At 35.9% G+C, this 21,847-nt stretch overlaps 1 protein-coding gene across 1 annotated transcript in view; it reads right to left on the bottom strand.

Moving 5' to 3' along the window:
* The window catches only part of LOC150076876 (spectrin beta chain-like), an 800,006-nt gene that overhangs the window by 421,101 nt on the left and 357,058 nt on the right, over positions 1 to 21,847 (bottom strand). The window contains exons 23-24 of the mRNA XM_090386889.1: positions 16,115 to 16,390; positions 3,353 to 3,520 (exon numbers count right to left, since the gene is read on the bottom strand). Of these exons, the coding sequence (XP_090243015.1) occupies positions 3,353 to 3,520; positions 16,115 to 16,390 (444 nt within the window). The remainder of the gene's footprint in view (positions 1 to 3,352; positions 3,521 to 16,114; positions 16,391 to 21,847) is intronic.

The raw sequence follows: 21,847 nt of genomic DNA, 5'->3' as shown, positions 1-21,847 counted from the left end.
ATTCTATTTTCATTACAATACAAAACAGGAAACAAAAATTTTTACTTATTATTTTAACTTATTTTTAATACCTATTTTCAGATTAAAAGATTAACAACAGCCACAAGGAGAGGCAAAAATAATTCTTGCACTGCTTCTATTGTAATGAGCAGCAGCCTAGAGAGCAAGTTGCTGTGGATTTCAAGAGCTGCTGGGAGTCATCATGGAAAAAGTAAATACATCGGCTGTGTTAGGGTAACTAAGAGAAAAAAACAGGCACATGTATACTTGTATGTACACCAATGCTAGAAGTATAGTAAATAAATTTCATGAACTTGAAGTGCTGGCCAACACATCAAAGCCAGATATTGTTGGGATATCAGAGACATGGTGTCAAACAGATATAAACAGTGCAGAATTGGAATTTGGGGAGTACAATGTGTACAGAAAGGACAGGGTAGGAAGGGAAGAGGGGTTATGCTGTTAGTTAAGAAACACAAAATCTAAGGAAGTTGACATGGGTGGACAGTGTAAGGTTGAGTCAGTTTGGTGTGACAAACTCTGGGAAAATGAAAGTAGGAGTGTGTAATGGGCCTAATGACTCTAATGAGTACAACAAACAATTGTGCAGAGAAATAGTGTGGGCTAGTAAATCAGAATGTCTTGTAATGGGGGATTTTAACTTTCCAAATATTGACTGGAACATGTGGGTTGGTCACTCACACGCTAGCAAGACTTTTGTGGATTTATTCGAGGATTGTTTTCTACAGCAACATGTTCGCGGGGTAACCAGAGGGAGTAAAAGGCGATCTGATTATCTATAGTGATTATTCATGCATTAAGAATTTGCATAAAAAGGAACCACTATGCGACAGTGATCACATTGTACTGATGTGGGATTTACATAAAGATGTAACTACCAACTAGAGTAAAAAGAAGAGTTTTGCTTTTGTAAGAGTGGAAGCTTTCAATGAATTAGTCTTGGAAGCTACTAGGCTTTTCATACCAACTAAGAAATACTGTTCAAGATTTAGACCTAAATGGATATCAGATGAACTAATAAGGCTTGTGGCAGAGAAGAAAATGCATGTGATGCATATAAATAAGCCTATGGCAGATATAAGCTAGTCTGTAATCAAGTCACAAACAAAGTTAGGCAAGCAAAGGCTGACTATGAGAAATCCTTGGCAAAGGATGCAAAGAAAAACAAAGATACTTTACTTATATAAACTCTAGAAAGAAGGGGATGAATCAGATTGGTCCACTTGATATTGGTGGTTTGACTGTTGATCCTGCTCAAATATCTGACAAACCGAATGAGTATATTGCATCTACATTTACATATGAGCAATTCTGTAGGAAAGGGGATGACAGACATTTACTAATCTATCAGGGAGCTAAACGAAGCACAATGGAGGAGAAATTGTCGAAGTTAAATATAAAAAAGCACCTGGGGGCAGATGAAATCTATCCAGTTATAATGAAGGAGGCAGCAAGGGAAGTAAGCAAACCCTTCACCATAATTATGAGAACAACCACAGATTCGGGGGGGGGGGTTCCCATGGACTAAAGGTGCAAATGTATCCCCAATTCACAAAGGGGGTTCAAAGGATGACACAAATAATTATAGACCAGTTAGTTTAACTTCTGTTCTGGGGAAAATAATTGATTCACTGGTTAAAGAAGTGTTGTAGGATCACCTAGACAAGACTGCAGATATAAGTCTGCAGTCTTGTCTAGGTGATCAGACACAGCATGGCTTTTTTAAGGGGAGATCTTGTCTGACCAATCTGAATGGATACTACGACGTGGTCACAAAGGAAAACTGGATGCAAAAAATTATTTTGATATCACATACTTGGATTTCAGGAAAGCTTTTAATACTGTTGCATTGCACATGGAAGACTAATGTACAAATTGGGGTGGTATGGCATTAAGGGCTAGCTGTTACAATGGATAAAGGGATGGTTGAGTGGGAGACAGAAGAGAGTGATAATAAATGGACACTGCTCTTTGTGGACTAATGTTACTAGTGGAGTCCCCCAGGGTTTGGTGCTGGACCCATTGTTGTTTTGTGTATTTATCAATGATATCGATGAAGGTATATGAGGCCTAATGTCCAAGTTTGCAGATGATACAAAGGCAGGTAGAGTTGTTAATGACCCTAAACACAGTATACAACAGGATCCTGTAAAGTTAGGCAGAGGGGGCTGAGAAGTGGCAACTGAAGTTTAACATTGACAAGTGCAAAGTACTCCATATGGGTAGCAGTAACCCAAGAGCAACATACCAACTGTGTTACTACAATCAGGGAAGTGTAAAATGAAAGAGACCTGGGGTATTTGTGCAGTCAGATATGGAGTTCTCTGAGCAGTGCAGTTAGACTACCAGAGCGGGTCATGGAGTCTTGACAATGATATATAGGAATTTTGCTAGCAGAGACAAGGAGATGATTATCCCTTTGTATAAGGCAATGGTCAGGCCACACCTTGAGTGGCCCCATTAAAATGAGGTACTGCATACAGGTCTGGAAGCCTCATTTTAAGAAGAACGTTGAGTTGCTAGAACAAGTACAGAGAAGGGTAACAAGACTGATGAGGGGAACAAAGAGGTGCTCTTATGAAGAAAGGCTTAAGTCTGCAAGTTGCAGCATCTGGAGACTAGGCACCTTGGGAGGTGATCTCATTGTGGTGTATAAGGCCTTGAATAGTTTCAGCAGGCTCAATGCTGATGAGATTCTTCCGCTTGATCAGATTAAGAACCTGAGGGGGCATAGATTCAAATTGAGGAAAAACAGTTGTAGAATAGATGTGCAGAAGTTTGCTTTTAGACAGCGGGTAGTTGACTGATGAAACAGACTTCCATCTGATATTGTGGAAGTTGATAGCTTCAATAAATTTAAGGTTTAACTAAACAAACATTTGGAGTGACCAGATGGGTGAAATGGGAAGGTTTTTTTTTTTTTTCCGCTGATGCTGTATAATATTTCTTTCTTGCAAATTTTGCCTCAAGTAACGCTAATGCTATTGTAACCAAAACAGAAATTTAACCTTAATACTCTAGACTTAAAATTTATAATTATTGTAATATAATTTCTAATATGGCTATCAGTAAGATGCCTGAAAACGTCACCTTAAATGTATAGCTTAATAAACTATATGATTAATTTCACTTAGTATAAGAGTGGTTATTAAATATAGTAATTAATCTTCATGGAATACAACCACCTAACATCCTTTTCTAACTATATTAGATTTAACTACACCACAGTGTAATTACACTATGTTGAAAATAAATAGGTTAACCTAAAAAAATTTAACCATGCATTTAATAATGCAGAATCACTTGAAATTATTAGGTTATTAAAACTTACAGGAGTTTCATCCTTAGATAAGTAGTGCTCTTGTTGATTAAGAAGCACTTCAGCCTGTTTAGCATCTCTTAAAAACATCTGCAAATTCAGACTTTGAGAGAGCAACTGCTGCCGGTTTTCCCACATCTGATGAAGTTCAGTCCATCCATCCTGAAGAGCCCGCAAACGCTGTAAATAAAATTTTAAAATTCACTGGCAAAAATCACCACTGGAATTAAATCATTTCATAAATAATAAAACTGATCATTGGTAAATTTGAAAAGAAAGAAAAAATTTCATTTAATCATGTGTGCATATTTTTACTCTAAATCATCAACAATATTATTGAAACAAAATGATATACAGTAAACCCCCGCTATTCGCGGGAGTTACGTTCCTGAGAAATGCTGCAAATACCGAAAACGTGAATACTGAGTTATGGCTCCCATAGTAATAAAGGGGTTCCGTTCCAAAGTATGAAATATATAAGTAAAACTAGTCTAAAATTTTGTCTATGTATGTATCATATGTATCTTCATAATATGACCATTAGAAATGCAAGCATAAGGCATCGAAATGAAAATAAGAAACAATTTAATATTAAATGTAATATTTATTAGAAATTTCAAACAAATCTTTCAAACCAGCGCCTTTGCTAGCTAAAAAACTTATTCCGCCAGTGCTATCACGAGTTTCGCTAAAGTGTTGATAAAGGTGTTTTGCCTTTTCACAAATGATGAGTGAACTTAATGGGATTTTATTTTGAGTTCGGTCTTCTAACCACAGATTTAAAGCTTTTTCCATTATTTCTAATTTAACATCATGAGTTACAGAGCAAATTTTTGAAGCAATTAGCGTGTTTTCACGGACACTACGGCAGATTTTTTCTTCCGATTTCTTGATTGATCGTACCGTTGACTCATTGATTTTATAATGTTTTGCCACTGAGGAGACACTTTCACCATTAGAAATTGTCTAATAACTCAATTTTATTCGCTAATGTCATCATCTTCTTTGATCTTTTCACATTTCCCTTGTTATTCGTAGCCATATTTTTGTACGCGTTAGAAAGAACTTGTCCACAATAATCACTTTCTTCCGTTAACACACTCAAAAAAAAAAAAAAGTCTGTTTTACACTGCAAAACTGTAGATTTATCACTTTAGTAAGCATATCAATTTATAAATTTATTCAATTTATAAGATATAAATTAAAAGCAAACAACGAAACCTTCCATGACAAGCGCATAACACATACTGAACAAGGATTAGCGAGAAACATCCACACTCGCGATTCACCCCTCTTCCCCCACCCACTGAGCGTCGTTTTGACCCACGCCCATGTTTTTTATGGCGGAAAATGTTCACGGCACTTTAAAATTCACATTTTTTTTTTAGGTTTGTTTTATATTAAATCAGCGACAGCGAATACAGATACCGCGAATAGCGGGGGTTTACTGAACTTTGCAACTAAAAAAAAATTTGTATTATACATATCGTTACTGTACAGTACTGCTTATAAAAGGAAAATAAAATTTACTTAAATGGAATATTAAAATCACTAAAATGACAAAGATTCCATACACCAAGTCCATTTAAATGTCAAGTTTCTCTGGGACATAGCAGAAAACAGGATATATAAAATCAAAAAAAAAAAAAAAAGGCAAATATGAGGGGGTGATCATTTAATTCGCAAAGTGGTGCAGGATTTTGTTTACTATACGAACTTTCCACAACTGCCACTAGATGTGCTCTCCCTAATTGCTACTGTGCAGACCCTGGTGTGCATGCCAGTACTTATCAAGCTAGTTTTGCATGAAGAGTTTCTTTTAGCAGTGTCACTGACAATTGTTTAGAAGCAAGTATCATGTCAGACATACAGATTGAACAGCGATATATGATTCATTATTTGGACAGACAGGGCTTAAATGCATCGAAACAGTTAAAGAGATGAATAAAGCATATGGTAACGAGTGTCTTGGTAGGACATCCATATTACGGTGTGACCAAACTTTCAGGTGTGAAGTGGTTTCTCCATCAAGACAATGCCAAGCCCTATATGGCTAATACTGGGCAGGCAATGATCACTGCCATGGGTGCAGAGATTCTGCTATATCCCCCTTATTCACCTGACCATAGCCCTGTGATTTCTTCCCATTTCCACTCTGAAGAAAGCCCTAAAAGAAAGCTCTGTGATTTCTTCCCATTTCCACTCTGAAGAAAGCCCTAAAAGAAAGCTCTGTGATTTCTTCCCATTTCCACTCTGAAGAAAGCATTTCACGTCAGACAACGATGCTCGCAGAGTCACAACAGAAGCACTTCGCAGTCTTCCAAAAAATTGCTTGCAAGAAGCAGTTAATATGTGGTTACAATGGTGGCGAAAGTGTGTAAAGTTCAAGGGAGAGTATTCCGAGGAGAAATCCACAGAAGATTCACTATGACGACAATTGAGATAAGATCTTGCATCAGTCTGTGAATTAAATGATCATCCCTCGTATATACTTTCTTGAACTCAGTATGGCCTTTTTCCCTAATCTGTTTCTATTACTAACCTGACTCAAATGGCATTCACAAATTTCTCACAAGTAATCAGGGGAAGAACTCAACTACGAAAATACCAGATAAATTTTGGGAGCTCATTAAGATTATCAATAACATTACACACGGGTTCAAACAAATATATTTTATCTTCTCTTTTTTCTTTCTAGTCTCATCAATCAATCAGAATTACAATGATGATGAATGACTGAGAATGTATTGGCATCAGAGATATTCTATATATTTTGTCAGAGATATGCTATATATAACATATTTGGAAGTGAGAGTGTCAAATTATGAATTGCAGATGATGCAATTTTTAGCCTCATGGTTTCATATATGAAGTAGTATACAGTGTTAATTGTAATGCAGCTTGTGGGGTTCTCCCAACTCTGCTATAAATTGGTATACTGAAAGCACAAAAATTATGCATATTAAATTTAGTGGTTGACAATGAAAACAGTTTAGGATACACGTCAGCAGAGAATTAGCCATAGCAGCAAGAAAGAAAATGTGAGGTCACATTTTATTACACTACTAGGAAAAGATTTAAGGCAGATGGAAAACACTATGAAGGAAAAAAGTCTGCTATCTTCAATTCAAGGATTAGTCCCACTGATTTAGTCCTTTCTTCTGCCTTCACCATGTTTTAGCATTAGCAGAGGCATATGATGCAAAGAAGCAAGCTTATGAAGCATCAGCCAAAAAAAAAACCCTTCCATTTCACCCCTCCATTCATTCCAAATGCCTGTCCAGCTCAGCCTTAAATTTATTTTGGCTATCAACTTCCACAACAAAAGATGGAAGTCTTCCACCAATCAACCACCCACTGGCTAAAGGCAAATTTACACACATCTATTCTACAACTGTCTTTCCTCAATTTGAATCTGCCCCCTCAGGTTCTTAATCTGAGCAATTGAATCCCATCAGCATTCAGCTTGCTCAACCCATTCAAGGCCTTATACACCTCAATCAGATCAGCTTGCAGTTGACTACTCTCCAAGTACAATTTGCAGAACTTAAGCTTTTCTTGGTAAGAGCATCCCCTTTGTTCCCCCGCACCAATCTTGTTGCCCGTCTTTGTATTTGTTCTAGCAACTCTACATCCTTCCTAAAATGAGGCTTCCAGACCTGTACACAGTATTCTAGGTATGGCCTGACAATTGCCTTGTACAACGGGATAATCACTTCCCTGTTACTGCTAGCAAAATTCCTATATATCATTGACAAGACTCCATGACCTGCCTTGACAGCCGGTCTGTACTGCACAGCCAACTTCATATTTGACTGCACAATTACCCCAGGTCATTTTCACTTTCCACTTCCCTGAGTGCAGTACCACACAGTTGGTATGTTTCTCTTTGGTTATTGCTACCAATATGCAGTACTTTGCATTTGTCATAGGTTAAACTTCAGTTGCCACTTCTCAGCCCATTTGCCCAACCTGTCTAGATCCAATTGGAGTAGCATACTGTCTTTACTGTCATTATCAACCCTGCCAACCTTTGTATCATCTGCAAAATTGGACATCAATCCTGATATACCTTCATCAATATCATTGATAAATACACAAAACAACAATGGGGGCCCAGCACCGAACCCTTGGGAACTCCACTAATAACATTTATCCACAAAGAGCAGTGTCCAGTTCCCACTCTCTGTCGTCTCCCATTCAACCATCCCTTTATCCAATGTAGCAACTTACCCTTAATGCCATACCTCTCCAATTTGTACAGCAGTCTTCCATGTGCAACAGTATCAAAAGCATTCCTGAAATCCAACTATATGATATCAAAATTATTTTTGACATTCAGTTCCTTTGTGACCACATCATAGCATCCAATCAAATTGGTCAGACAAGACCTCCCTTTAACAAACCCATGCTGTGTCTTAACTATTACTGCAGTCTTTTCTAGATGATCCTACATTGCTTAATTAACCAGTGATTCCATTATTTTCCAAGGAACACAAGTTAAACTAACATGTCTACAGTTATGTGTCACCTTTCGAACCCCCTTTGTACATTGGCGATATTTTTGCACACCTCCAATCCATGGGGACCTCCACTGAGTCCAAACAAGCTCTCATAATTATAGCTAAGGGTTTGCTTACTTCCTTTGCTGCCTCCTTTAATATAACTGGATAGATCCCGTCCACCCCAGGTGCTTTCCTTATGTTTAACTTCAACAATTTCTCCTCCACTTTTCTGCTAGTTATTACAAAATCACTTTGCTCTCAGCTATTACAAAATCACTTAACTCCCTGTTAGAGTTTGATAAACTTCTGGCATTCTCCTCATTGAATAACTCATCATGTTTGAAGGTAGATGCAAAATACTCATTCAGTTTATCAGCTACCTGAGCATGATCATCAATAGTCAACCCGTCTATGTTAAGTGGTCCAATCTGATTCATCCCCTTCCTTCAAGAGTTTACATAGGTAAAGAACTCTTTGCTGTTTTCCTTTGCATCCTTGCCAAAAATTTCTCATAATCTGCCTTCACCTGCCTAGCCTCCTTTGTGACTTAATTACAGACAAGCCCTTTATTGAAAGCTTGTGTGTCACCTGATAATTTATATGCATCCCATACATTTTTCTTCTCTGCCACGAGCCTCATTATTTCATCTGACATCCATTTAGGACTAAACCTTGAACAGTATTTCTTAGTTGGTATGAAAAGCCTAGTAGCTTCCAAGATTATTTCTTTGAATGCTTCATATTTTGAATTTGCTTTTGGTAACATCATCGGTTGGTCCCATTGTATAGAATTTAAATACTGTCTCACACCATCGTAGTCATCTTTACGAAAGCAAAAACCCTTCCCTTTACCCCTGATGGTAATTACCTCTTTAAGTAAATCCCACTTCAGCACACTGTGATTACTGCCACCTAGTGGTTCCTTTATCTGCAGATTCTTAATGCATGAAGAATCTACTGATAATCAGATCAAGAGAATTACTTCCTCTAGTTGCCTCCCGAACATGCTGCTGTAGAAAACAATCATCCAATAAATCCACAAAAGCCTTGCTAGTGTGTGAGAGACCAACCCACAAATTCTAGTCAATCTCTGCGAAATTAAAATCCCCCATTATAAGACACTCTGATTTACTGGCCCACTATTTCTCTGCAGAATTGCTCATTATACTCATCAGATTCATTAGGCCTATAACACACACCTACTCTCATTTTTCCTTTCCCAGTGCTTATGTCACACCAAAAACTCAACATTGCATTGTCCACCAACATCAGTTGGATGCATTTCCTTACATTTTGTGTGTTTCTTAATGAAAAGCCTAGTAGTCTCCAAGGTTAAGTCCCTGAAGGCTTCCCCTTTTAGAATTCAATGTTGGTAACATCATCAGTTGATCCCAATGTACAGAATTTAAAAACTTTCTGAAACCCGTGTAGTCATGATTACGAAAGCAATAGCCCTTCCCTTTAGCCTTGATGCTAGTTACATCTTTAAGTAATTCCCACATCAGTACATTGTGATCACTTTCACCCAGTGGTTCCTTTATCTGCAACTTCTTAATGCATGAATAATGTATAATCAAGAGTATTAGCCCCTCTGGTTGCCTCTCGAACATGCTGCTGTAGAAAACAGTCATCCAATAAATCCACAAAAGTCCTGTTAGTGTGTGAGTGACCAACACACAAGTTCCAGTCAATATTTAGAAAGTTAAAATCCCTTATAAGACATTGATTTACTGGCCCACTCTATTTCTCTGCACAATCGCTCATTATACTCATAACACACACCTACTCTCATTTTTCCTTTCCCAGTGCTTATGTCACACCAGACTCAACCTTGCATTGTCCACCAACATCAATTGGATGCACTTCCTTAGATTTTGTGTTTCTTAACTAACAGCATAATCCCTCCTCCCTTCCTGTCCTGTTTATCCTTTCTGTACACTTTGTCCTGTTTATACTTTCCATACACTTTGTACTTCCCAAATTCCAATTCTGCATCGCTTATATCTGTGTGACACCACGTCTCTGATATCCCAACAATATCTCCCTTTGATGTCTTGACTATCACTCATGCTCATCAAATTTATTAACTATACTTCTAGCATTGGTGTACATGCAAGTATACATGCACCTGTTTCTACTCTTAGATACCCTAACACAGCCCGTGTATTTATTTGTTCCACTATGACTCCCGACTGTCCTGGAAATCTCCATTGCCCTGCTTTCTATGCTGCTGACTCCAATATAAGCAGTGCAAGAATCACTTTTGCCTCTGCCTGCAGCCCCTGTTAACCTTTTAGTCTGTGTATCCCCCCCAAAGTTAGCAGTTTTCCAACCCACCTAATACTGCCTCGATAGCATCAGCAAATATTCTTGCACCCTTTCTATTTAAGTGTACCCCATCCCTGTAGAAGCAGTCTCTCCTGTCAAAAACCACAGACCAGGCTTAAAAAAATTTTACCCCTTGATCCTTGCACAACTCTCCAGGGCCGAATTGATCGACACAGCTCTCATATACTCACTCCTATAGTGTCTAGGCAGAATTGCAGACACTTTCACATTCAACCCTAACTTGCGACTTTTTTTCAACATTGACCTGTACTTGAGTGTTGTTGTTATTTGTAGGCTTTACGGCACAAGGGCAGCAAAGGCCATAATGTGCCTATGTACTTGAGTGAATAGTTCCTACATGTACAACATCACCTTTTGTGCCCTTAAATGATGATATCCGCTCTACAACGTTATCAACTTTTACCCCTAGCAGACAAACCCTATTCCTGTTCCACCTATCCTTCTTGCATAGTATATCCCCGTCTCCCTGATAATAGAGTCACCAACAATAACTGATTCCTTTAGACCAACGCATTCTGCCTTGGAGATTGCCTCTGTATTGCCTGATGCACAGGAGTCAGCTCTGCCGTTGAGCTTGGCAGCTGAGAGCTTGATGGACTCCTCGTATTAATTTCTTCGAGGCTATTTACCCTACACCTCAAGCTCTCATGAACGCCCATCAGAATGCTGAGTTCGCGCTTAATTTCTTGACACTCCAAGCATCTAGCACACACACACATAGACATCCTCCTTGGCTAGATCATGTCTCATTTTAGAAAGTACAGAAAACATTTCACATTTTGCACATCTTTTAAGACTGATGCATTGGAGAATCGAACCCCTTCGTTTCTCCCCCGAATCACAGCACTCCCACTAGTCTGTGATCTTTGCTTCACAGCTCTAGTCTGGGTCATGATTTCCATTTAAATACAGCTTAATTAACATTGGAATAATTTAATAAGATTAATAAATATTTTTGTCTAATTGAAAATACTATAAAGCTAACATATTCCTAATACACTGCTTTGTATTACATTATATCTTATGCCAGTAGTGTCCAACATAAGGCCCACGGGCCGGATCCAGCCCGTGATTAATTTTTTTTTAAGGTCCGCGCAGAAAGTGAACTAAAACAGCATCGATCGCCACTGTGTGTACAGGCATGCACGTGTCCAGCTCGACTGTATCAAACAGGTACATGTGGTTCAGGGCAGTCATATGTATGCTAAATACAGTTATGTATTTTGATATAGCTTGTTCATTGCATTGAATTAATTATTAATCTGTATTGAATTAAAAAAAAAAAAAAAAAAAAATCGCTCTTAAAAATGTTCCAAAAGGGGAAAATCGATTTGGAGTGTCGTGTTTTTGATCCAAGGTGGACTGAAGACTATTTCTTTATTGATTACCATGAAAGAGCAGTGTGTGTTTTGTGCGTCAGGAGACTGTGTGAGTTTTTAAAGAATATAATTTGAAACGACACTGATTCTGATCATAAATCTTATGATCGGAATCAGCCACAAGAAAAGTGTTCTTTTCTTTTCACCGATTCCAAAATCTGCAAAAAGAAAGTGTTCAAAGTTACAAAATGAATTAAGAAAACAACAAAACATACTGAAAATGTATCAGTCAAGATATTTATCTCCTGTACATGCCATTTATCAAGTTGCACATTTGATTGCTTTTGAAAGTAAACCATTCAACAATGGTGAATTTGTTAGACGTTGTTTGTTAAAAGTTGTGAAAGAATTTGTCCAGGGAAACGAACAATGATACAAGATATTAGTTTGTCTCAACAAACAATTATGTGAAGAGTAGAAGATATCGGAAATAATTTGTTCGAACAACTTTTGGAAAACATAAAACAAATGAAATATTTTAGTGTGGCACTGGATGATAATACTGATGTAAATGACACAGCCCAACTCCTCGTGTTCATACGTGGAATTAATGATAATTTTGTACAAGTTGAAGATTTAGCTGATCTACAGATTATGCGTGGAACAACTACAGGTGAAAATCGTCTTGAAAATTTTTGCCAATCTATCGAAGTTAGGATTAAATATTAAAAATGTGGTAAGAGTCACAACTGGCGATGCAAAAAATATGATTGGTAAAAAACATTGGGCTTATGGGTAGAATAACCAAGAAAATGATAGATATCGGAGCTGAAACTCCGATTGGAATTCACTACATTGTTCATAAAGAAGCTCTTTATGGGAAAGTATTGGATCTCCAACACATTATGAATGTGGTTATTTCAACTGTAAATTTTACAAGATCACATGGCCTTAATGTGGCTGTTGAAACATCACCGAATGTTTCAAAACAGAAAAAGGGAAACCAATAAAACAACTATCAAATATGGAGTGGCTGTCTGATCTTGCAATTCATACATACATTTCTAGTCATTTAAATGCTTTTAATTAAAAACTACAAGGGAAAGGAAAATTGGTCTGATTTGTTTGGTGACATCAAATCATATCAAAATAAGTTATTATTTATATCCCAGTTGAACAAGACAATTTATTTCATTTTGAATGTGGTACTGAGCTAAGGGAGAAATATATTTCCAAAGAATCGTTGCCTTTCGTTATTACAGTTACTTTTTGACAAGTTTGAAAGTCGATTTTCCGATATAAAATCCCATGAAAAAACATAAGCTTTTGTTTGAGAACCCATTTATTTCAATGGCTGAAACTACAATCCCAGATTGTAACTTGAAATTGATTTTCAAGCCAAAATATGATTCAAAAATAAGTATATAGACTGCAAAAATAAACTATTTGAATTCTACAAGGCTTTTCCATCTGAATATTTTCTGCTAATAAAAGAAAATCCCATGAAAATGGCTACTTTATTCAGATCAACGTATGTTTGCAAGCAGATTTTTTTCACACATAAAATCGAATAAATATTTAAATAGAAACAGAATAACAGATTAGCAATTTTTTTTTATGAAACCCCAAACACGAGAGGTATTAGAACCGACAGTATTTAGTTCCATGCTTGGGTTGGAGGTTGAAAAGACGAAAGAAGATATTTATTGACTTAAACTTCTGTACACTGTAATTTTCAGGAAATATGTATGAAGGAAGGTTGTTCCAGAAAACGGCAGTTCAATGAATAAATAAGGAAGATGAAAAGTTGGTTCTGTGAGTTTGAAGTTGGATAGTAAATGGATGTTGGCTGGTGGCGGCATGTGTTTGGACTGTTTTGAAAAAGAGAGCAGGAATTATAGAAGCCAATTCAGAAGAACAGTGCCCATGGAAGTATCTGTAGAAAAGGCATGCAGCAGAAACAGTACATCTATGAGACAAGTGGAGAGACTCTGTTAAAGATGAGTCATTAATTAACCTAACTGCCCTCTTCTGAATGGAATCTAGAAGCCTGAGAGAGGTTTTGGAGGCACCGTCCAGATGTGGGAACAATATTCCATGGTAGGGCGGATTTTAAATTTGTACAGAGTGAACAGCTGTTTGGAAGAAAAGTAACGGTGAGAGCGAAAGAGAAAACCAAGTACCAAGTTTTTTAGAAGCAGAGGAAGCAATATTTTGTAAGTGCTTGTGTCAAGAGAGAGAGAGATTAGAAGTCAGAGTAATCCCCGAAAGAGATGTATCCTTTTTGCCTAGAAATCAGAGTATCACCAAAGACAAGCATAGAAGCAGAAGAATCCTTTTTGCGAGATATAAGACAAGACTAAGTTTTAGAAGGATTGAAATCAAGTAAGTTGTCTTGTTCCCACTGGAGAAGTACCTGGAGATCGGCATTCAAGGAATCGGTAGCGGATATTTGAGAAGTTGAAGCTGATTGAGCAGGGCACGGTTTTTCAAAATGGAAAGTGGAATTCAATGCGCTATCATCAGCAAAACTATGAATAGGATTTCCGATCAATGAAAGAAGGTCATTAATATACAAGTGGAAAAGAATGGAAGGAAAGAACTGAACCTTGGGGGACACCGGCATTAGTAGCGAAGACAGAAGACAGAGAGCCATCTACCATCACCCTCTGTGAGCGTTCAGAGAGAAAACTGGATAACCAATTACAAAAAAACGGTTGGCAAACCATAAGGTGGAAGCTTGTTTAGAAGATTTTTATGCCAAGCACGATCGAAAGCCTTTGAGATGTCAAGAGCAACCGTTTGTGTTTCACCGAACGTTTTCATAAATTGGCAACATAGGCCAGAATTTCACCTGTGGATCGACAATGACGGAATCCATACTGGCGATTGTTCATCAGACGGAAGGTTTCTAGATAGTTTAAGGGTTGATGGTTAATTGATTTCTCCATTACTTTAGAAAGAGTAGAAGGAATTTTATGGGAGGGATTTGTCACCCCATTTTAGGAACTGGTTGGATATGAGCAAATTTCCAAACACAAGGAAAAATACCTTTGGAATAAGAAAGTGAATAAAGGTGGCATAGAACAAGAGTAAGGTAAGGAGCGCAGGTTTTGAGAACAAGTGGAGAAATACCATCACGACCTGGAACTCCATCAAGAAATACCATCAGGACATAATCTTCATTATGTATTGAGATTGGAGTCACAAATTTGCAACTAAATTTTGAACAATTATTTAAAAATATTCAGTCTCAATCATCTCATTAAATGTTAAGTTTCGTCCAGTAAATGTTATTGTGTATTGTACTTAATAAAATTTTCAATTATTTCAATTTTAGGTTTATCATTATATTTATTTATTCACCTTAATATTGAAAAGTAGTGATCCTTTTCAGATTGTAAATTTTCTAAAATGAGCATTTAAAATCAAAAGTAAAGTACTTAAAAAAAAAAAAAAGTCCTATTTTTATAATTTTAATAAAATCTAAAAAAAAAAAAAAATCACTGACAAATCTTTTGCACATAAAAAGTGCTGAGAATTTGCATTTTTTTATATACAGCTTGAAAAGAAAAAACGGAAAAAAAAAAAAAAAAAAAAAACTTTTACGAGTAACAAGATATAGAAAATGTGACAATTTTTTTCTCGAATCACTCTGTGCAACCCACAAAACAAATCTAATTTTGAATACAGCATGTCCAACCTTTTCCCCATACTGGGAGAAGGTTGGACACCACTGCCTTACGCTATCAGTTCGAGATATATACGTTGCACTATTTCTTATCAATTACAATATGGTGGCTAGTTCAGCAATATTTGTGCCAGCACCGGGAGTCATAACTTTCAAAAGTCACTAGTTGTTGTTGTTGTTATGTGGTTTTTAGGAGTATTATCAACTAAGGCCATATTGCTCCGGGATATGCGGTGGTCATTTCCTGACCTTTCCGCATTCTCTGTATTTGGCGGTGATGGGCTCGAACCCCGGTCTAATCAAGAAGCATGTGCTACGCACTACTGCTCCTTCCCACCTGGCTAGGGAGGCGCCTAAGTCACTAGTTAAATTCAAAATAAGAAGCTAACGATTGCTACTAAACCTATTTAATATCTTTGTAAAACATGATGTAGTATGTTAATTAACGAAGAATATGATAAAATTATCAAAATACTTATCAAAAATTCACTGACTGTTCTCTTCCACAACCAGTGTGCCCAACAATACGGTACTTCAACCTCTTTTCTTTTCATAAAACCAAACCTCTTTTCTTTTCATAAAATGGATATTATAATGAAGTCAGCAAAAGGAGAACAGTCAGTCAATTATTCTGTACAATAACTAATTACTATACAAAATAAGTGATCTCGAATTTTAACTTAAATGGCCCAATAGTTTATGCTAGGTATTCCAACTACTTTATTAATACATTATTTAACATACCAAATAACAAAAGTATTTGCTAATAAGAATTATATTATAAATCAGTCTATATTACATTTATGATTTCTTGAATCAGAAATATGACAGAAACAGGTTCTACTGTTTGATGATGAACAAAAAGTCCAAAATAAAAGCAAAAACATTAGCCAACTAAATAAAAAATTACCTCTCTGAGAAACATATACTGTGGGTCAGTCTGATCCTGTGTTACTTTTTCACCATATTCCATCATGCTGTTGTAATCTTCAGTATAGTTATCAATTTCTTCTCTTATTTGTTGATGCTGACTTAGTAACTTTTCTGCCTCAGCCAGATTTGATGGGATATCTTCAGAAGCAACATCTGTTTGAGTCTTAGTAAGCCACATTTGGAAGTGATCAAGGTCCCGTAGAAAACGATGAAGGTCACCAGCTTCTTCTAGTTTGGCATCACGATCTTTCAACTAACAAAACAAATAAATTCCAAGTATTACATATAACAGATAACAAGTATTATATATAACAGATAACAGTTATGAAACTATACATGGTATGCTATGCTATCATGCAGCCAGATAAGAGTAATTTAATCCCTGAAAAAATCCAAATCTCAGTCTGTTTTGTACAGCCATAACTGTGAGTGGATTGTTTAAGATAAGTACTTTCTTAAACCATCCGGACATATGAACCATCATAAACAGGACTGCTATAAAACTCCAATGCTAAATTCATCTTTCAAAAAAGAAATCTCAAACAATTCTTCATTTTGACATTCCTTAATATCCTTGACCCACTATAAATATGGTTTACAAAGTTAAGTGCTTTTGCAGGACTGAATGCTCTTATGCTAATTATGCTTATGTGGACCCCGATTTATGATATTAATCGGTTCCAGAGACACCATCATATCGTGAAAATATTGTGATGTGAACCCAATAACACTGTTTTTTGGTAATTCATTCCAAGACCTCAGAAGTTGAAATTTTTACTATATAACTAAGCTATTATCTCTCTAAAAAGCGATTTTCATAATGTAAATTGTATTAGTTTTTATATAGAATACTGAATACCTTATTTTCCAGTGTATACTACACACCTTTTATCCGAAAAAAAGTCACTGTAAAATTGTGGTTTGTTGCGTAGGCGCCAGTTAACACCATCACTGAGTAGGAGAATCAGCTACTTTATAGAATCAAATTTTACAAAAACCAATTAAAATTCACTAAAGTTTCATTGTTATATGTTTGGTTATAAGAATCAGTTCTAAATGCCTTTGTGATATTTTTCTAAAGCACATTTCTGGAGTTCACTACATAAAACAATAAAAACAAATTTGCAGTTTCCAGTTTATTGGGCTTTTCTGTTAGTGTAATCTATTATAAACAGGAAGTAAACTTGATCCCATTGCATTTGCAATAATTCTGATAGCTGGAATTCTGTAGTTTTTATGTTATAATGTGAAATATGTTTCCACCTTCTAAGAAATCTTCAATCATATAAAAAACATAAATTAATTTTCAGAACTTCTATTCATTCCAATTTTTTAAGCTTCATAAACTTGTTACTCCGTATTTCATTTGTGCATATCATGTTAGTTGCAATTTGTGTGTACCATGTTCTTTGTTATTGACTGCTTATTTTTTTTATTATTTATTTTTTTTTTTTTACTGTTTTAGATTCCACAACCTTAAAAAAAAAAAAAAAAAGTCAGTGAACAGAAATCACATAAAATTAATACACTTAAATTGCCAACTCTTCCACCTAGATTACAGAGGGCACTACCATTTATTGGCATCGTTTTTTCTGGCTTGGTTTCCAATTTCACCAACTCCCAAACCCAGAGGACGCCCACTTCCACCAGCTTCGAATAAATAACACACATGCTCCACTTCTCGGTCTTTTCTTTCTTCACATTCACTGGTGGGAAGCATACCTATTTATATTTTTTCACCAGGATTTTGTTCCTTATATATATATATATATATATATATCACACATATTATATCCTAATTATATCAATGGCTTCCTATTTTCTATTACAGTATATTGCCTACATCAATTGTTTTCCTCTTTTTCTATAATTTTGAATATAAACTATATAACACAACTTTCCTTCATACCTCATGAACTATTAGAGCAATTCAAGGGGGATTGAGGTACTATTACTATTTTATATCCTACTTCCATTCTCCTTCCTTTAGCCCAAGCTGCCTATTCTACAAAGATATATAACTACAATGGATGGAACTCTTACTCTAGTACTCTTTTGTATCTTTTATGCTACTATGCTATTTGTCGGGCTAACAGTCATCTCGCCAGCAAACTACTAATCTAATACATGCTTGTTACCAGCATTTGGCTCACATCTTATCGCTTCCAAATTCCTTACCTACCAATAACGGCTCATTACCAGCTTTCGGCATTTATATTATATTACGACTTAATCAACGGACCTACGCCTGTGCTATATTATTACCTTTTTACCATCCTACATATATTCTTACCTAGTATTGCTGGCAGTTGACTACAGAAACAGATAGCTACGTTAATTATGGGCTGATACATTGAGAGGGTTAGCCCTCGGGTGTTTGACGCACAGGGCGTCCACATATTGCACTGTACATCATTCAAACTGCTACCTCCTAACTAAACTGATATTTTTTCCATCATAGCTAGTACAGTCAGTCCTCGTATAACACGTGTTTACATTACACGAATTCGATCATACACGATTTATAAATAGGGGAACGAAATCTTATATAACACGAACCGAATTCGCTTATACATGATTCGCCTTTGTGTTTACAAGAAATGGCAGTCGCACGCAGAATCACCCAAACCGAACGCAACACGATAGGAATGAAGAGAAGATTCTGAAAATGTATTTATGTTTCTTATATCAGTGAAGGGGAAACACATTTCACCATAATAACGTAAAATAATAAAGTAAAAAATAATAAAATAATAACATAAAAACCCATACAATTCCAGCTATTGGTATTATTGCAAATGCAATTAGATCGAGTTTACTACCAGTTTATAACAGATTCCACTAGCAGAAACGCAACTGGAAATTATTTTTATTGTTTTATGGTAGTAACCTCCGGAAATCTGCTTTAGTAAAATGTGAGGTGTTAATAGTGTATCTCTCCTTTACGGTGTTGTTTATTCAGTTGCTACATGTGCACAGCTTTGTTTATGTGTATCAAGCGTACCTCCTCATTTTGTAATTTTGCTTTATTCCCTAAAAATGAGTAAAATACTTAAAAGGTGTGAAAAGGAAGCATCCTGTTGAAGACACTACAGATTCAGAGAGAAAAAGAAAAGCAATATCGATAAACAGAGGCGGACCGGTTCAAAAATTCTTGCCCGTGAAAATTTATAGTGGCCTCATACTAAGGTTTATGGCCAAAATCACACGGGCCTCCGGCCCACTGGGGTTTCCCCGGTAAGGCTTATGGCCAGTCCGCCTCTGTCGATTGAGAAAAAATATGAAATTGTGAAACGCTTTGAGCGAAATGAAAGACCATGTGATATTGCAAGTGCTACAGACCTAAATGAGGCAATGCCGAGAATTACAAAGAATGCAGAGAAAATAAAAACAACTTTCATAGCAGGAACAACTCAAAGTGTAATTAAAATCCATTAGCTTAAGACACAAGAATTGGAAGAGATGGAATCACTGTCATCTGTTTGGATAGAAAATCAAACAAAAAACAAGTTTGCTTACGATAGAAGCAAAAGCATTAGCAATATTTTATTAAGTAATAGTCGTAATAATACTATATAACTATATAACTATAAAATACGTAACTATTTTATTACGATTATTTATTGTGTTTGGTAATGTTTTGGTTACAAATGTGTGTTCAGTCTTGGGTGGTCGGCACTAACCCTATTTTTCCCATAGGGCCTGTTGTTCATATTGCACGATTTTGCATTGCACGAGGGTTTCTAGGAACACAACTATCGTGCTATACGAGGACTGACTGTACTTATCAATACAGACCGATGTAATGCACAATCTTACACTTAGATGGCATTAATCGGTGCTGATCTCAATAAACGATCTATAACATCAAAATTCATAAACAATCCTTCGCCTAATACCAATATATATATATATATATATATATATATATATATATATATATATATATATATATATATATCACTAATCAAAAAATGAGTTGCTAGAAATAGAAAAGTACTATTATCATTTATAGCCACTTGTACTAAATTGGACTCTTAAGCATAATGCTAAGGAGATTCTGAGAATTGAAAAGCATTGCTGAAATTCTGTTTAATCTTTTTACCATTTAAGTTTTTCCATATAAAGAAGTTAAGCTAACTTAAGAAATTACTGAAGCTATCAAACTAGCAACATTCATTCTTTTGATAAAAATTATGGTTTTCCAATAAAATTATGATTCTATAATAATGAATTTGTTATTATAGCAAAAAAAGAAACAGTTAACAGAATACATATTCTTTTCACTATTCAGTATACTTGATAAATTGTGCTAAATTAAGCCAACAAGAAATTACTGAAGCTTATAATCAAACTAGCAACATTCTTTTGGAATTGGTTTCTTTTGATAAAATTATGGTTTTCCAATAAAATTATGATTCTATGATATAATAATGAATTTGTTATTATAGCAAAAAAAGAAACAGTTATCTGAATACATATTCTTTTCACTATTCAGTATACTTGATAAATTGTGTTGCAAGTTTATAATTGTTTTTGTTGACATTTTTCTTCTCCCTAAAGTGTATATTAATAAATTAATTTATATTAGTGATAAAGTAGTTGTGACAAATATTTTAAAAATCAAAACAGTGCTGCCAATACCCTAGAGGTTTGCAAGAAGTCCAGAACACTTATCAACTTGCTGATGTTGCAAATGTTTTAAAAATTAAAACATGTATTAGGTGATGTCAATTTTATTACTCCTTCAGTATAGTTTTCATCTCTGGAAACTGGAAAAGTATGGCCACTGAAACATCAAATAATAAATGCACTGATTATTGTTGCATTTTATATAAAAATTAGGCAATTATGAACCCAAGGAAAACTTGCAGCTATAACATTTAAATGAATGGTGAAGGACAGAACACTTTTTTTTCCTAATGAAAACACCAAACACCAAAGGTATTAGAACCTGTAATACTTAGAATAGTGTATGGATTGAAGGACAAGAAGATACTTGTTGACATCAGACTTGTACTTCTGTAAATTGTAGTTTTCAGGAAATACATGGTTTTACTTCTGTTTCATAAAACAGAAGTAAAAGGGATAAATGAAGAAGAGAAAACGTTGGATCCATGAGTTAGTCAATTCAGAAGAAAAGTGCTCATGGAAGCAGCCATAGAAATGGCATCCATCATCAATATACAAAAACTGAACAGATTTTGTAAGAGGTGGTCATTAATTAACCTGACTGCCCTCTTTTGAATGGAGTCAAGAAGCCTGAGAGAGGCAGATTTGTTATTATTTGGTTTTTAGGAGCATTAGCAACTAAGGCCATATTGCTCCGGGGATATGCAGTGGTCATTCCCTGACCTTTCCGCATCCTCCGTATTTGGTGGCTCATGGGCTCGAACCCCGGTCTAATCAAGAAGCATGTGCTGCTCCTGCCCACCTGGCTACGGAGGCGCCAGACAGATTTGTACAGTGTAAGTATGTGATTAAAAGAAAAGTAAACTCTATGAGTGAAAGAGAAAATTTTTTTATGCACAGGAAGCAATATTGGTGATATGCTCAGGGTAATCCCTAATAGAGAATATGTGATCATGTCTACAAATCTGAGTGTCATCAAAGATGAGCATTAGGAGCAGCAGGCACTTTTTCTGTGAAAAATAAGACAGAGCAGTTTTACAATGATTGAAGTTTAATTTTAGTTTACTTCATCCCACTG

This window comes from Mastigoproctus giganteus, chromosome 12 (genome assembly GCF_048544385.1).
Source record: "Mastigoproctus giganteus isolate SK-2022 chromosome 12, ASM4854438v1, whole genome shotgun sequence".
In the NCBI taxonomy this organism is placed as follows: domain Eukaryota; kingdom Metazoa; phylum Arthropoda; class Arachnida; order Uropygi; family Thelyphonidae; genus Mastigoproctus; species Mastigoproctus giganteus.
Note: the sequence above shows the minus strand (reverse complement) of the source record. Positions and strands in the feature narration are given on the sequence as shown.